At 32.7% G+C, this 18,665-nt stretch overlaps 2 protein-coding genes across 2 annotated transcripts in view; both read right to left on the reverse strand.

Moving 5' to 3' along the window:
* LOC142346110 (uncharacterized) overlaps nucleotides 1–13,981 on the reverse strand; it is a 134,305-nt gene extending 120,324 nt beyond the window's left edge. The window contains exons 1-2 of the mRNA XM_075398613.1: nucleotides 13,712–13,981; nucleotides 9,184–9,477 (exon numbers count right to left, since the gene is read on the reverse strand). Coding sequence (XP_075254728.1) covers nucleotides 9,184–9,477; nucleotides 13,712–13,981 — 564 coding nt within the window. The remainder of the gene's footprint in view (nucleotides 1–9,183; nucleotides 9,478–13,711) is intronic.
* A 3,962-nt stretch (nucleotides 13,982–17,943) lies between these two features.
* LOC142346111 (uncharacterized) overlaps nucleotides 17,944–18,665 on the reverse strand; it is a 56,807-nt gene continuing 56,085 nt past the window's right edge. Inside the window, exon 13 of the mRNA XM_075398615.1 lies at nucleotides 17,944–18,348. Coding sequence (XP_075254730.1) covers nucleotides 17,944–18,348 — 405 coding nt within the window. The remainder of the gene's footprint in view (nucleotides 18,349–18,665) is intronic.

Below are 18,665 nucleotides of genomic sequence, written 5' to 3' on the forward strand. Positions count from 1 at the left end.
TTTGCAAACTACTACAATTGCAAAATATAGAATCACAATTTGTTGTAAATGTTTTTGTGATAAAACTTTGTTGAAATGGATTGGAGCATTTTCTTCCAGCAAAAAATTATCACATGCTATTAAAAAATTGTATTTGCTTATTTGCATTTGAAAAAAAATTTTTTTAATCTTCAAAAATGTAAATTTGAAGTTATAACCACAACAAAAACGTTTGGTTAAATATTTACATTTTCAAAATCGCCTCGTAAATATATGAAGTTTGGTCTTTATACTCCAGTAGAAAAAATTCCTAAAGCCTCTTACTTGTCTATCTATTGCAACACGTTCAGGCAGTTTGACCATTTCGCTGCTTAGTTTTTCCATAAATTTATTTTTAGTTTTCTCTTTTCGGAATTCAATTGGCAAATTATTCCACTTCCTAGAAAAATTTCTGATCAGTGAACTGTCACTCCATTTGGATTGGAACTTATTCTTTGGAAAAAACTGGACAGTTCTGGAGTTTTTGGTCAATTCGTACTTTTCAAAAATCCTGAAAGAGGAGTTTTTGGTTTCTAGACTGCTCTCTTTCTATAGTGAGAGGAGGTCAAAAAATTAAAGAAGACAAACTTTTTTAATGAAAAGCTCTGATGGTAAAATCTTGTCTTTCAATATTAGATTTCTTGCACTGTCAAACTTTTTGCGCAGGTGGCAAACCTTTATCCCCCAATTTATTTGTCTACTAACTCTCTGAAGTGACATAACCGACAACGATTGAAAAAAAATTGCACTCAAATTGAGATGGGACAAAACAAGTGATTTAAACAGACCGATTCTTGCTTTTAGTGGTAGAAAATGTCTTACGAAGTAAATTGACCTAATGGCATTTGCCATTTTTGTTAACGTTTTGTTGAGATGAATGTCAAAATTTCTATTGTTATCAATCATTATAACTAAATAACGACTTCTTTTTGGCTCTATGAAAACTCCATTATAATGATATTGTTCAATTTTTGATTCACCACTTTTTGAAAAAAAAACCACAATTTGTTTTATCTCGGTTTAAAGTTAGCATATTTTGCCTCAAAAAACTGTCAGTATTTTCAAATACACTGTTAATTTCGCATAGATTTTCATCGGATTTGGATTGACAAATAATGCATGTGTCATCTGCAAACTGTAAAACGTCCTCTTTTCCTCATTTTTTCTGGGAAATCGTTGATGTACATTACAAAAATGAAAGGTCCAAGAACTGTTCCTTGAGGTACTCCGTGATTGATTGTCACCCAGTTCGAATATTCAATGCCGTTCTTTTATTGTTTTCTGTTAGACAAAACGATTCTAGCATTGCAATTGATTCTGTACTATATCCATATTTCATAATTTTTTCGAGAAAAATGTTTTGAAGTATTGAGTTAAAAGCTTTGACTAGATCCAAGAATACACTAACAACGGGTTCGTTTTCTTCTAACAAACTGTTCACTGATTCTGTCAACTATATTACTGTGTCATTCGAAGATTTTCGTTTCAGAAACCCAAATTGATTTTTATTGATTATTTCATACTTTTCAACATATTCGAGCATTTGTTGGAGCAGAAGTCTTTCAAAAATTTTTGCAAGAGTCGGTTTAAATGAAATTGATCTGTAGTTTTCTGCTTCTAGTTGATCATCTTTTTTGTAAATTGGAGTTACATATGCTTTTTTAAGTACGTCGGGAAAAATAATTTCGTGTATGCATTCGATTATTGCAAACTGAATATGTGTTCCAATAGACATTTTGCTACATTTGAAGGACCATGTAGTAAGTAATCCAGGACCCGCTGCATCGTTTTGTGGTGATTGATCAATTACAGTAAACAGTTCTTTTCTCGTTATATGTCTGAAGGAAAACTCAGTTTTGTCAAAAGCAGTCCGGTAGCTCAACCTTTTCTGTCTCCCCTTTGTATAAACCTAATTTAGAAAAATATATTGTGTTAGCGATTTCTTTCTTGTCTTTTAAAATATCTTGGTTGAACCGATATCTAGAAATTTTGCAATTTTTGTCCTCGTGTTTTATTTTTTTTCTAGTGTTGCTTTGAATCGGGAAGACTTTCGAACAATTTCTGTGAATAATTGTGAATCGCTCTTCTAAGTAGTCTGTTTGTATGGTATCTTCGTGGGCTTTTCGTTGATAAGATTCAAAATTTCTCTGGATAATCATTTTTTTTGTTCATTTTGACGATGGCTCTCCCATTTTAATGGGAGCTATATTATTCAGAAAATTTTCAAACATGTTGAGTTTGCATTGTTTTGTTGATACATGGGGCTCCAATCCGCTGATGCAATTTTTTTGTTAAGTTTAGCTTTAGTAAATTTGCTAGTATCCCGGTAAAAAAAACTGCGTTTTGTTGTTTTCATAATCAATGTCCAGTGACGAAAGGAAAACTTGTGTAAAATGATCACTTCCAAAAAATTGCTCGATAACAGTTGTATAAAAAATTTGGTGTTTTGTTGTTAAACAGTGATCAATCAGTGTTTCCAGCTTTCCATTTGTCCAAATTGGAGTATTTTTATTTACTATCTCAAGCCCATTGTTGGAAGCAAATTTGTCAATAACTCTCTTTCTCTTTGATTGGAAAAAATGATGTTATAGTCTCCGAATAGTATTACATTATCTGTTATTGAATATGCAGCCTGAAATTTCTGATGTCAACTCTTCTAGCAAAAATTCGCTCAAGTTTTTGTTGGAACAATAAGAAATGTTTACCAGAAGTTTTTCCTTAAACGGTGCTTGTATTTCAAGCCATAGTGATTCAAAAAAACTTCTGTTAATAGAGCTGAGATCATTCCGTATTTTATGTTTGAATATATTTGGTACCCATATTCCTACTCCACCACCTCTCGTTAACTGCGTCAATTTTGATCTACTTTGATGAACAAAGTGGTGACTGTTGCTTAAAAAATTTAAGGGTATCTTCTGATTATCGTTTTTCCATGTTTCAGTAACAACAAAGCATGTTTGTCTGTTCTGCTGCTGCAAAAAATCTGAAATTTCAACGTAATTGTTGTTAACGATTCTAATATTTGTGTATGCAAAACATGGACGCAAGTTTGCATTTGCCTTATGTTTTTCGTAGCCTTCGAATGTTTGTAAATTGAGTAAATTGGGCCCTGGATTAGATTCGACATCAACGCAAAGTAAAATTAAGTGGGTTATAGTTAGGAACTGATATATTAAGTTTAAAGACCAAGACATACATTATCAACCATTGTTTTGTTTGTGAAAATCAAATAAATGGAAGTGCTTGGGTGACATTTGATTGAACACTTATATTTTTTATTTTCTGCAAGAAAAAACAGGCTAAAACACGAGAAATTTCCAATAGGAAAACATATTTTTCAAAGTCACCCAAACGCATTGTATCCCATATGACCATTTCTGTTCCCGTTATTGACGACATTATCTAGTGGCTGCATTTTTTGATTTGTCTCATAGATACGTTGCTGACCGAAGGTTGATAGCCCACACTTGATATGTAATTTCTTAAGCTAAAAATCATTTTCTGGATTTCATTATGATTAGGATGAATGCCATCCATTCGAATATCTGCTTTTTTCGAAATTATAATCCAGAACTTTTATGTCGGTATTTTGAAACTCACCGCGTAAACCGTCTGCTATAACGTCTAAAGCCCGGTTAAATTTATTTATTTCATTATTGTTAGTTTCGCGTCCAAAATTGCCGTTTTCTACCTTGGGTAATTTACAAATCGCTACTTTGTAGGGCTTTATTTTATTAACGCACTTCAATAAAAACGACTCCTAACTCTTTAGCGGCATCTTCTCCTGCCGTACCTTGATCAAAGGAATTATGCCCTGTATAAATAATCAGACATTCTGCTTTTGTTGATGGCGCATAATTGTCAATGATATTATTGAGGTCTTTTATTGTCGAGGATGGATAAGAATGAATGGCAACATCATTACTCATGCCATTTTGGCGAACCAGTTTATACCAGCTGTCAGAAATAATTAACTGTTATGTGAAACGAGGAACAAATTTTCGATAAAAATGACGTTTGACAGTAGATTTCACGACATATTCTTCTGCTGTTTTTTCGCTAATTAAATTTGATATTAATTTATCATTCTGACTCCTCAAAAATTGAATCTCATATTGAGTTTGATTATAAAGTTCTTTCTGATGTTCCAATTCGAGCTTAAGTCTATCCAATTCGTGGTTATTGTCTTGATTCTTGTTTGCTACGTTAAGTGAATCCCTTCTTTGATTTCTTAGTTGCATCACCTCGCTTACTAGTTTCTCTTTTGTCCATTTTGACAAACCCGAAATAGCATATATCATCTTGATATCTATGCTTTAGGGTGATTGGTTTTAGTTATTCGTGCATAAACCAGAAAAAAAGACTCGCCCTGAAAATGAAACTATATTAAATTAAATTAAAAGTTAAATTGGTTTGGTCTCACCAGTTTGAAGTTCAGATATAGAATACCCAATAATTCGGTTTGTTCGTGGAAGAAAAAAACTTATTTGCTTTATCGCAAAAACAAAAAAGGTCTTTGTCAAATAACGTTATCAATGATTGGAAGCGGAAAAAAACTATCAGCGTATTCGTTCATATAAATTTACGCTGCTGACTTTCCAGGCTTACCAGAAAATAAGTCATGGAGGCCTATGAAGAGGACACTTTCAGGTTTCCATGATAAAAAAATCAACAAACACAGCCAAGGGTTTAGGCCAACAAACAGCCACGAAATAGCTCGATGAGACCCCTGAATTAAAAGAGCACCAAGACTAAAGACGACAAGTTTGTTTAAAAGATAAAATTCTCATTTCATATTCAAACCTTAATTCGAATCAAATGTCAAGCACTTACACGTCCTTCAAGCACTATAGTCTTATAGTTATAGCAATTGCATGATCTGTTGAATTTAAATTATAGTTGTTCCGACCCCACTTGTCGGGGAAGGAACTATACACTCAACTGGGTTTTTTGTTGTCAATTTTGGCCGATCGATATATTCATCGTAGAGAAATGTGAGTGGTATCATAAGAAAGCTCGTCCAAACAAGAATTTGAAATTCAAAAGATTTTTTGAATTTCGTATTTTTCGAGGAGTTATCGAGGATTGAAGTTTTGTGTGAACACGTCAAATTTGGTATGACTTTTAGTGTAATTTTTCTTCAAATTATGATCTTCTCTTTAAAAATTTTTCATTCAGAATTACATTTCACGCCACAAAAGGAATCAATTTCGTATTCCTAATACACAAAAGGTGATAAAAAGACTGGTCTCATAGGGAAGTTTACAATAAAAAAAATCGAATTCTATTTGAGAGCTGTTTTTTTTTAAAAACTTCAAATTTTTTTAGGTCACCTAGAGACACTTTTCAAATCGATGTTTGGTTAACGATAAATCTAATTTATTTATTTAATGACAAACCTAATTTTTTCAAAAAGATTCTTTTTGAGGTTTTACTGAAATTTTTGGAGCCCTAGGGCATAGAATCGTTGACTAAAAGTGCGATGGATTTCGTAATGGGTATAAGCGAAGCTATTCAGTGCTTTGATTGGGCAGCTAAAGACTGTTAAGACTTTATATATATTTTTTCGAAATTTTTTTTTAAACATTAACCGATCATAAACTTATTTTTGTAAACTGTAAGGCAGTCTCAGTACTGACAGGATCCTCGTCCAATATACTGCAACTAAAACTAATCTGTTTAGCGGTTTTATCTTCTAACTATTTGTTTTATGACTTCGATGCCACAAGACTTCAAAAACAATTTTTAAATTTTTGGATACTTTCGTATTTTTGAAACCTTTTGAAATTTAATCACATTATTCTAATCTAGTTGGTTTAGGGAAGACGTTCAATGGATCATAGATAAAGTTTTCAGAGAAAAGCTAATGGTTTAAATGGCTTCGACACTTTGTTCTCGCACTTTTCTATTGATTTTTTGTTTTTGCCTCTATTTGTTGTTGTTTTCATAGTCATAAGACATATTGTAATATCTTATTGATTACCCATGCATGACAAAAATCTGTTTTCTCCTATCGAGTCATGACTGAGCGTATTTATTTTTATCTGTTGAAAGCTATTGAACTTATTGTCTGTTAAGACTTTAAAAACAATTTTTCAAAAATTTTTTTTGAACATTAACTAATTTTAAACTTATTTTCAGGATCTGTAAGAAATTCTCAGAAATGACCAGAACCCCTTCCTTTCTTTCTACAGCAATCTGAAGTATTTTGGTTACCGTTTCATTCTAACTCCTGGTTATATGGCTTCGGTGCCACAAGATTTCAAAAAAAATTAAATTTTTGGATACTTTTGGTTCCTATTGAAATCTTATCACATCATCCTAAAAATGATAGCCCCTATTGGTTTTGAGAAGACGTTAAATGGAGCATAGATAAAATTTTCAGATAAAAGGATATGGTTTAAATGGCTGCGATACTGTTCTCGCACTTTTCTAATGGATTATTGGTTTCTTTATTTGTTTTTGTTCCATAGTCATAAGACTTATTGTGATATCTTATTGGTGACCCATGCATGGCAAACATCTTTGTCCTTCTATCGAATCATGACTGATAGTATTTGTTGAATTCTGTTGAAAGCTATTGAATTTAACGGCTGTTATGACTTCAAAAAAATTTTTGAACATTAACCAATCGTAAACTTATCTTCGTGAGCTGTACGAACGCCTCAGAAATTACCGGAACTCTTTTTTTTTCTACTTCAGCAAAAATATTATAATTTGCGGATTTATCTTCTTACTATTGGTTTGATAAAATTGATGAGGGAGTTTTGATAAATTTTTTGGACATTTGGAAAATTTTTGGATTTATTTGTGGTTCTTCTGAAATCTCATCACATTATCCTATTAGTGTTAGTTCCAATTGGCTTAGAAAGGATGCGCAATGGATCATAGATAGTTTTCAAAGAAAAGCTTATGGTTTAAATGGCTTGGACACTTTCTTCTGAACTTCGCAGTTTTCTACTGAATTTTTGGTTTTTGCCTGTATTTGTTGTTGTTTTTTTAGTCAATGACTTATTGTAATATCCTATCGCATCAATGACTTGTCAATGAAAAAAAAATCTTGTCGTCATATCGAGGTATAACTCTTATTCTCACATCAAGCGCTTTTATTGCCTTCCGCTGAAAGCAATTTGGTTTAATGGCGTTGATACTACCGGTTATCTCAGAAATTTTGTGGTTTTAATGTATTCGTTCATATTTATTGATATTTTGAAGTCAAATTGAAAAAAAGGATCTGATGTTGTTAAAAAAATTAATGGATGATAGAAAAGTCATTACCGAAAAGTTTTTTTTAATGGCTTCGACACTTTTCTCGCTCAATTTTTTTTGAATTAGCGGTTTTTGCCATTTTTTTTTAAATCTTTAGGTAGGCGTAAAATGCTGATCGGTCTCAACGGCTTGTAATTGAGTATTCAAGGATTGATGTTACCCGAGGCAGTCATTGTATAGCGAATAGTCTCAAAGTTTATGATATTATACATTTTCAATGATTTTTTAAACCAGTTTAGGTTGTTTTTTTTGTCAACTTGTAGCTTATTCTCATCATTGAGAAGTCTAAAAAAATTTTTGTATTGAAAAAATTTAAATATCCAGTGATGTCATGTCGTAACTGATGTTTTGTTTGTGGACAATATGCGTTCAAATAAAAGTTTTTTGTGGTGTACTTGTTTTTATTTTTCTCTTCTTTTAGCACATTCGCGTAATAACAGATCCCAATGATATTCAAAGCCCCAAATGCACTTATTTAATCTTTCAGTATAATTTTAGCGGCATTAGTATGAATGAAAATAGAAGGAAGAATATATAGTATTCAGATAATAGCTAATGATTTTAATAGCTTCAATAATTTGTGTTTTCGCAAATTGTTTAATTTTTGTGTTTTTCTGCTTCTGTAGTCCGTTCCTATGGCTTAATCTAACCAACGACAGGGCCTATTGGTTTCATAATGAATGTTTAGTAAATTTATTAAGAATTATTGTTAAAAACTAATGATTTTTAAGACTTTAGATATTATTTGGTTTAAAAAAAGTTGATTGATTTTCCAATTTCGCCTTGTTTCCTTTTGTCGACTTTGTTACCTAGTCTCATTAAGGAAAATTGCCATCTGCTGTATAGTATGGACAAAATAAAATTTGTGCAGTTAGGGTTTTATACGATTACATTTTGGCGTTGTTACTAGGTGCGTTCAAATTTAGATACTTAGTTTTTGCCGTGAAATTTTTGTTTGTGCCTCTTTTGTTGTTTGTTTTTTTCATAGTTTTTTCAATGAAAGATCTCGCCAGCGCTGTAATGAGACATGGCATTATGTAATTCAACAAGTAGTGAGGTTCTTAAACGTTTTTTTAAACTCAAACATCTATTTTTATTATGTCTTCATTTGGTTGACAATTAAGTCAAAAGTGTAGATGAGCTCGGGTTACAACATCATGTGCGAACGCATATTAACGAGCATCCTTGTTTAGATTCTCAATTCAAAATTATTAAGTGAGTACAAAGTCCTTTTTATTGCTTGAGGCAAGTCATTTTTGCTCAAAATTCATCACACGTGGACTCAAATACCCATATATAATACAGTAAACTAGGTTACGTACACAAATTCAGCAGATAAGTTGTAAAAATTCAACTGCTGGACTTCTAGGCGCGTAAAAATGATCGTTATAAAAATTTTGGAAAATGAATTATAAAAGCATAGTGATAATGCTGAAGTATAATTTACAAATTTTTATTTACTAAGCAAAAAAAACTAGGAAATCATTTAACAAACTATCTAGAAAAAACACGACAAAAACTCAAGAAAACAGAAGTCAAAATTTTGCGCGTGGACAAAAACTTAGTACGAGAGAGAGCGCATTTTTGTTCAAATACGGTTTTCGCATCTTACTGGAAAATTAGAGAGAAGAAAGTTCACGCGGAAAATTGCTCGGTTTTTCACTCTCTTCCTGCTTCGGCATGACGAAAAACAGCTCGAATTTTATTTCAAAACCATCAAACTGGGCGAACAGATCTTACAAAAACGGACAATTGAATATTTAAGGTTCCGTTATTTACTTTTATTCATACGCAGAAATTGCCAACGTGTATATCTGTAATTTGAACTTCAACCGTTTTCCAACAACTTAACCGTTTTTCAGGGGAGATTATGGAAACAGTTCTAAGCGTCCTAACAAGTTTCACGAGAGGATCTGATGGTTCCGCTACGAGTACTGTTCCTCCTTGACACTTGTGACTTGAACCCACACCATTCACTGTTTTCGCACTCGTTGCCAATGTTGACTTCAAAACTGGCGGAGGTTTCAATTTTTTCTGACCGTCATTGCTTTTCTTAGACTTGGATTCCGTTTTCTTGTTCACATCTGAGTCTTGCCACTGCCTTGTCCAGAATGAGAACATATCATCTTGGAGGTCACGAATGGACTCGTAGAAGGCAGGATCCATGACTTTGTACCATTCGCTAAGTGGCTGTAACAAAGTTTAAAAAAATGTCATCAATATCTCAAAGACAAGATGCGACTGCAATTTTAACTTGCATATAAACGCTTATCAGCTCAAATCAATCAATGCATATAAACCCTTATGAACTCAAATAACGCATCTCAAATCGACTGCAAATCTAAGCAAATTTTAATTCAAAATTCAAAATCTAAAAAAACACGCAGTCTCAGTGAATTAATTTTCATTGATCAGTGCAAAAAATTCTATGGACCGCTTGCATGGCTTTTCCAAGTTACAATCCCAAAAATCGCGACAATCGAAAATCCAGGAGTGGATTACTCTCTAATCGACGATTCCAGACATGAATCTTTCAGTTACAGCACGCGAACCCATCCGTTTATCAGAACGAAAGATTCCCCTTCCATCATTAATTGGCTACATTTGCAACTTTTCACCAGAAACAGCAAATTGGGTATACGCAGAAGTATAAAAGTTACAAGGTGGCTCGCTTATGTCGGCGAAGGGCACCAAGAGTTCCGAAATTTTAACTGGTGAATCCAAAACGACCAGCAGAAAATATCCGAAAGAATGTAAATGAGGGGCCAGAAAAGGCGCAAAACCATCTGTTAGTTAAGCGAAAAAAATCTTATGAATGATAAGGTCCGCGTACCTAACCGACATTGAAACATTTGAACTGTTGTCCAGGGCTTGCATCAAAACTATCATAGCCGGCCGGTTGTAAAAATGGATTTACAAGCTGTCAAATATAGACAGCAAAAGATACATAACTTAATTAATGCAGTTGATGATGCAATATATAATACCTATTTAAAAAACACAGAAATATATCGCTTCTTTTGCGTCACTCGGCTTACTTTAATACTCATATTAACAGCCTTGTTTTAACATCCTTCATTACGTAGAAATATTTTATTGACCTTGACAGGGTTTAGAGCAACCTTAAATGATCTTAACATTAGTGTTCAAAAGTCATTTAGTGAGTGATTTAAGTCATTTACGATTTAGAAAAACAAATCTCGCAAATCAGCTCAACACTCACTCCCAAATAGTTTTAAAAACTGCGCCGGGAACACAAAAGCCTCAAAAGCGAAGTGAGAGCGGCACAAATGAGCAATAAAACAGCTCTTTCGAGGTTCATAGCCCGACAAAACGTAAAATGGCAAAATTAGTGTACGATGAAATGAGTGTTTATCAGCAAATCAAAAAATTTGGCAACAAAAATGCAGGGAGGGGGGTGCTCCTCAAGATGATCAAGTTCTTCACATGATCAAGTTTCTTCAATTTTTGCCGATCGATATATTCATCGTAGAGAAATGTGAGTGGTATCATAAGAAAGCTCGTCCAAACAAGAATTTGAAATTCAAAAGATTTTTTGAATTTCGTATTTTTCGAGGAGTTATCGAGGATTGAAGTTTTGTGTGAACACGTCAAATTTGGTATGACTTTTAGTGTAATTTTTCTTCAAATTATGATCTTCTCTTTAAAAATTTTTCATTCAGAATTACATTTCACGCCACAAAAGGAATCAATTTCGTATTCCTAATACACAAAAGGTGATAAAAAGACTGGTCTCATAGGGAAGTTTACAATAAAAAAATCGAATTCTATTTGAGAGCTGTTTTTTTTAAAAACTCCAATTTTTTTTAGGTCACCTAGAGACACTTTTCAAATCGATGTTTGGTTAACGATAAATCTAATTTATTTACTTAATGACAAACCTAATTTTTTCAAAAAGATTCTTTTTGAGGTTTTACTGAAATTTTTGGAGCCCTAGGGCATAGAATCGTTGACTAAAAGTGCGATGGATTTCGTAATGGGTATAAGCGAAGCTATTCAGTGCTTTGATTGTGCAGCTAAAGACTGTTAAGACTTTATATATAATTTTTCGAATTTTTTTTTAAACATTAACCGATCATAAACTTATTTTTGTAAACTGTAAGGCAGTCTCAGTACTGACAGGATCCGCGTCCAATATACTGCAACTAAAACTAATCTGTTTAGCGGTTTTATCTTCTAACTATTTGTTTTATGACTTCGATGCCACAAGATTTCAAAAACAATTTTTAAATTTTTGGATACTTTCGTATTTTTGAAACCTTTTGAAATTTAATCACATTATTCTAATCTAGTTGGTTTAGGTAAGACGTTCAATGGATCACAGATAAAGTTTTCAGAGAAAAGCTAATGGTTTAAATGGCTTCGACACTTTGTTCTCGCACTTTTCTATTGATTTTTTGTTTTTGCCTCTATTTGTTGTTGTTTTCATAGTCATAAGACTTATTGTAATATCTTATTGATTACCCATGCATGACAAAAATCTGTTTTCTCCTATCGAGTCATGACTGAGCGTATTTATTTTTATCTGTTGAAAGCTATTGAACTTATTGTCTGTTAAGACTTTAAAAACAATTTTTCAAAAAATTTTTTTGAACATTAACCAATTTTAAACTTATTTTCAGGATCTGTAAGAAATTCTCAGAAATGACCAGAACCCCTTCCTTTCTTTCTACAGCAATCTGAAGTATTTTGGTTACCGTTTCTTTCTAACTCCTGGTTATATGGCTTCGATGCCACAAGATTTCAAAAAAAATTAAATTTTTGGATACTTTTGGTTCCTATTGAAATCTTATCACATCATCCTAAAATTGATAGCCCCTATTGGTTTTGAGAAGACGTTAAATAGAGCATAGATAAAATTTTCAGATAAAAGGATATGGTTTAAATGGCTGCGATACTGTTCTCGCACTTTTCTAATGGATTATTGGTTTCTTTATTTGTTTTTGTTCTATAGTCATAAGACTTATTGTGATATCTTATTGGTGACCCATGCATGGCAAACATCTTTGTCCTTCTATCGAATCATGACTGATAGTATTTGTTGAATTCTGTTGAAAGCTATTGAATTTAATGGCTGTTATGACTTCAAAAAAATTTTTGAACATTAACCAATCGTAAACTTATCTTCGTGAGCTGTACGAACGCCTCAGAAATTACCGGAACTCTTTTTTCCTACTTCAACAAAAATATTATAATTTGCGGATTTATCTTCTTACTATTGGTTTGATAAAATTGATGAGGGAGTTTTGATAAATTTTTTGGACATTTGGAAAATTTTTGGATTTATTTGTGGTTCTTCTGAAATCTCATCACATTATCCTATTAGTGTTAGTTCCAATTGGCTTAGAAAGGATGCTCAATGGATCATAGATAGTTTTCAAAGAAAAGCTTATGGTTTAAATGCCTTGGACACTTTCTTCTGAACTTCGCAGTTTTCTACTGAATTTTTGGTTTTTGCTGTATTTGTTGTATTGTTGTTTGTTTTTTTTCATAGTTTTTTCAATGAAAGATCTCGCCAGCGCTGTAATGAGACATGGCATTATGTAATTCAACAAGTAGTGAGGTTCTTAAACGTTTTTTTAAAACTCAAACATCTATTTTTATTATGTCTTCATTTGGTTGACAATTAAGTCAAAAGTGTAGATGAGCTCGGGTTACAACATCATGTGCGAACGCATATTAACGAGCATCCTTGTTTAGATTCTCAATTCAAAATTATTAAGTGAGTACAAAGTCCTTTTTATTGCTTGAGGCAAGTCATTTTTGCTCAAAATTCATCACACGTGGACTCAAATACCCATATATAATACAGTAAACTAGGTTACGTACACAAATTCAGCAGATAAGATGTAAAAATTCAACTGCTGGACTTCTAGGCGCGTAAAAATGATCGTTATAAAAATTTTGGAAAATGAATTATAAAAGCATAGTGATAATGCTGAAGTATAATTCACAAATTTTTATTTACTAAGCAAAAAAAACTAGGAAATCATTTAACAAACTATCTAGAAAAAACACGACAAAAACTCAAGAAAACAGAAGTCAAAATTTTGCGCGTTGACAAAAACTTAGTACGAGAGAGAGCGCATTTTTGTTCAAATACGGTTTTCGCATCTTACTGGAAAATTAGAGAGAAGAAAGTTCACGCGGAAAATTGCTCGGTTTTTCACTCTCTTCCTGCTTCGGCATGACGAAAAACAGCTCGAATTTTATTTCAAAACCATCAAACTGGGCGAACAGATCTTACAAAAACGGACAATTGAATATTTAAGGTTCCGTTATTTACTTTTATTCATACGCAGAAATTGCCAACGTGTACATCTGTAATTTGAACTTCAACCGTTTTCCAACAACTTAACCGTTTTTCAGGGGAGATTATGGAAACAGTTCTAAGCGTCCTAACAAGTTTCACGAGAGGATCTGATGGTTCCGCTACGAGTACTGTTCCTCCTTGACACTTGTGACTCGAACCCACACCATTCACTGTTTTCGCACTCGTTGCCAATGTTGACTTCAAAACTGGCGGAGGTTTCAATTTTTTCTGACCGTCATTGCTTTTCTTAGACTTGGATTCCGTTTTCTTGTTCACATCTGAGTCTTGCCACTGCCTTGTCCAGAATGAGAACATATCATCTTGGAGGTCACGAATGGACTCGTAGAAGGCAGGATCCATGACTTTGTACCATTCGAATTTGGTATGACTTTTAGTGTAATTTTTCTTCAAATTATGATCTTCTCTTTAAAAATTTTTCATTCAGAATTACATTTCACGCCACAAAAGGAATCAATTTCGTATTCCTAATACACAAAAGGTGATAAAAAGACTGGTCTCATAGGGAAGTTTACAATAAAAAAATCGAATTCTATTTGAGAGCTGTTTTTTTTAAAAACTTCAAATTTTTTTAGGTCACCTAGAGACACTTTTCAAATCGATGTTTGGTTAACGATAAATCTAATTTATTTAGTTAATGACAAACCTAATTTTTTCAAAAAGATTCTTTTTGAGGTTTTACTGAAATTTTTGGAGCCCTAGGGCATAGAATCGTTGACTAAAAGTGCGATGGATTTCGTAATGGGTATAAGCAAAGCTATTCAGTGCTTTGATTGTGCAGCTAAAGACTGTTAAGACTTTATATATAATTTTTCGAAATTTTTTTTAAACATTAACCGATCATAAACTTATTTTTGTAAACTGTAAGGCAGTCTCAGTACTGACAGGATCCTCGTCCAATATACTGCAACTAAAACTAATCTGTTTAGCGGTTTTATCTTCTAACTATTTGTTTTATGACTTCGATGCCACAAGATTTCAAAAACAATTTTTAAATTTTTGGATACTTTCGTAATTTTGAAACCTTTTGAAATTTAATCACATTATTCTAATCTAGTTGGTTTAGGTAAGACGTTCAATGGATCACAGATAAAGTTTTCAGAGAAAAGCTAATGGTTTAAATGGCTTCGACACTTTGTTCTCGCACTTTTCTATTGATTTTTTGTTTTTGCCTCTATTTGTTGTTGTTTTCATAGTCATAAGACTTATTGTAATATCTTATTGATTACCCATGCATGACAAAAATCTGTTTTCTCCTATCGAGTCATGACTGAGCGTATTTATTTTTATCTGTTGAAAGCTATTGAACTTATTGTCTGTTAAGACTTTAAAAACAATTTTTCAAAAAATTTTTTTGAACATTAACCAATTTTAAACTTATTTTCAGGATCTGTAAGAAATTCTCAGAAATGACCAGAACCCCTTCCTTTCTTTCTACAGCAATCTGAAGTATTTTGGTTACCGTTTCTTTCTAACTCCTGGTTATATGGCTTCGATGCCACAAGATTTCAAAAAAAAATTAAATTTTTGGATACTTTTGGTTCCTATTGAAATCTTATCACATCATCCTAAAATTGATAGCCCCTATTGGTTTTGAGAAGACGTTAAATAGAGCATAGATAAAATTTTCAGATAAAAGGATATGGTTTAAATGGCTGCGATACTGTTCTCGCACTTTTCTAATGGATTATTGGTTTCTTTATTTGTTTTTGTTCCATAGTCATAAGACTTATTGTGATATCTTATTGGTGACCCATGCATGGCAAACATCTTTGTCCTTCTATCGAATCATGACTGATAGTATTTGTTGAATTCTGTTGAAAGCTATTGAATTTAATGGCTGTTATGACTTCAAAAAAATTTTTGAACATTAACCAATCGTAAACTTATCTTCGTGAGCTGTACGAACGCCTCAGAAATTACCGGAACTCTTTTTTCCTACTTCAACAAAAATATTATAATTTGCCGATTTATCTTCTTACTATTGGTTTGATAAAGTTGATGAGGGAGTTTTGATAAATTTTTTGGACATTTGGAAAATTTTTGGATTTATTTGTGGTTCTTCTGGATTCTCATCACATTATCCTATTAGTGTTAGTTCCAATTGGCTTAGAAAGGATGCTCAATGGATCATAGATAGTTTTCAAAGAAAAGCTTATGGTTTAAATGCCTTGGACACTTTCTTCTGAACTTCGCAGTTTTCTACTGAATTTTTGGTTTTTGCCTGTATTTGTTGTTGTTTTTTTAGTCAATGACTTATTGTAATATCCTATCGCATCAATGACTTGTCAATGAAAAAAAAATCTTGTCGTCATATCGAGGTATAACTCGTATTCTCACATCAAGCGCTTTTATTGCCTTCCGCTGAAAGCAATTTGGTTTAATGGCGTTGATACTACCGGTTATCTCAGAAATTTTGTGGTTTTAATGTATTCGTTCATATTTATTGATATTTTGAAGTCAAATTGAAAAAAAGGATCTGATGTTGTTAAAAAAATTAATGGATGATAGAAAAGTCATTACCGAAAAGTTTTTTTTAATGGCTTCGACACTTTTCTCGCTCAATTTTTTTTGAATTAGCGGTTTTTGCCATTTTTTTTAAATCTTTAGGTAGGCGTAAAATGCTGATCGGTCTCAACGGCTTGTAATTGAGTATTCAAGGATTGATGTTACCCGAGGCAGTCATTGTATAGCGAATAGTCTCAAAGTTTATGATATTATACATTTTCAATGATTTTCTAAACCAGTTTAGGTTGTTTTTTTTTGTCAACTTGTAGCTTATTCTCATCATTGAGAAGTCTAAACAAATTTTTGTATTGAAAAAATTTAAATATCCAGTGATGTCATGTCGTAACTGATGTTTTGTTTGTGGACAATATGCGTTCAAATAAAAGTTTTTTGTGGTGTACTTGTTTTTATTTATCTCTTCTTTTAGCACATTCGCGTAATAACAGATCCCAATGATATTCAAAGCCCCAAATGCACTTATTTAATCTTTCAGTATAATTTTAGCTGCATTAGTATGAATGAAAATAGAAGGAAGAATACATAGTATTCAGATAATAGCTGATGATTTTAATGGCTTCAATAATTTGTGTTTTCGCAAATTGTTTAATTTTTGTGTTTTTCTGCTTCTGTAGTCCGTTCCTATGGCTTAATCTAACCAACGACAGGGCCTATTGGTTTATAATGAATGTTTAGTAAATTTATTAAGAATTATTTTGTTAAAAACTAATGATTTTTAAGACTTTAGATATTATTTGGTTTAAAAAAAGTTGATTGATTTTCCAATTTCGCCTTATTGTTTCCTTTTGTCGACTTTGTTACCTAGTCTCATTAAGGAAAATTGCCATCTGCTGTATAGTATGGACAAAATAAAATTTGTGCAGTTAGGGTTTTATACGATTACATTTTGGCGTTGTTACTAGGTGCGTTCAAATTTAGATACTTAGTTTTTGCCGTGAAATTTTTGTTTGTGCCTCTTTTGTTGTTTGTTTTTTTCATAGTTTTTTCAATGAAAGATCTCGCCAGCGCTGTAATGAGACATGGCATTATGTAATTCAACAAGTAGTGAGTTTCTTAAACGTTTTTTTAAACTCAAACATCTATTTTTATTATGTCTTCATTTGGTTGACAATTAAGTCAAAAGTGTAGATGAGCTCGGGTTACAACATCATGTGCGAACGCATATTAACGAGCATCCTTGTTTAGATTCTCAATTCAAAATTATTAAGTGAGTACAAAGTCCTTTTTATTGCTTGAGGCAAGTCATTTTTGCTCAAAATTCATCACACGTGGACTCAAATACCCATATATAATACAGTAAACTAGGTTACGTACACAAATTCAGCAGATAAGATGTAAAAATTCAACTGCTGGACTTCTAGGCGCGTAAAAATGATCGTTATAAAAATTTTGGAAAATGAATTATAAAAGCATAGTGATAATGCTGAAGTATAATTCACAAATTTTTATTTACTAATTAAAAAAAAACTAGGAAATCATTTAACAAACTATCTAGAAAAAACACGACAAAAACTCAAGAAAACAGAAGTCAAAATTTTGCGCGTGGACAAAAACTTAGTACGAGAGAGAGCGCATTTTTGTTCAAATACGGTTTTCGCATCTTACTGGAAAATTAGAGAGAAGAAAGTTCACGCGGAAAATTGCTCGGTTTTTCACTCTCTTCCTGCTTCGGCATGACGAAAAACAGCTCGAATTTTATTTCAAAACCATCAAACTGGGCGAACAGATCTTACAAAAACGGACAATTGAATATTTAAGGTTCCGTTATTTACTTTTATTCATACGCAGAAATTGCCAACGTGTATATCTGTAATTTGAACTTCAACCGTTTTCCAACAACTTAACCGTTTTTCAGGGGAGATTATGGAAACAGTTCTAAGCGTCCTAACAAGTTTCACGAGAGGATCTGATGGTTCCGCTACGAGTACTGTTCCTCCTTGACACTTGTGACTTGAACCCACACCATTCACTGTTTTCGCACTCGTTGCCAATGTTGACTTCAAAACTGGCGGAGGTTTCAATTTTTTCTGACCGTCATTGCTTTTCTTAGACTTGGATTCCGTTTTCTTGTTCACATCTGAGTCTTGCCACTGCCTTGTCCAGAATGAGAACATATCATCTTGGAGGTCACGAATGGACTCGTAGAAGGCAGGATCCATGACTTTGTACCATTCGCTAAGTGGCTGTAACAAAGTTTAAAAAAATGTCATCAATATCTCAAAGACAAGATGCGACTGCAATTTTAACTTGCATATAAACGCTTATCAGCTCAAATCAATCAATGCATATAAACCCTTATGAACTCAAATAACGCATCTCAAATCGACTGCAAATCTAAGCAAATTTTAATTCAAAATTCAAAATCTAAAAAAACACGCAGTCTCAGTGAATTAATTTTCATTGATCAGTGCAAAAAATTCTATGGACCGCTTGCATGGCTTTTCCAAGTTACAATCCCAAAAATCGCGACAATCGAAAATCCAGGAGTGGATTACTCTCT

Source organism: Convolutriloba macropyga, chromosome 9 (genome assembly GCF_964194025.1).
Source record: "Convolutriloba macropyga chromosome 9, txConMacr16.3, whole genome shotgun sequence".
Lineage (NCBI taxonomy): Eukaryota > Metazoa > Xenacoelomorpha > Acoela > Convolutidae > Convolutriloba > Convolutriloba macropyga.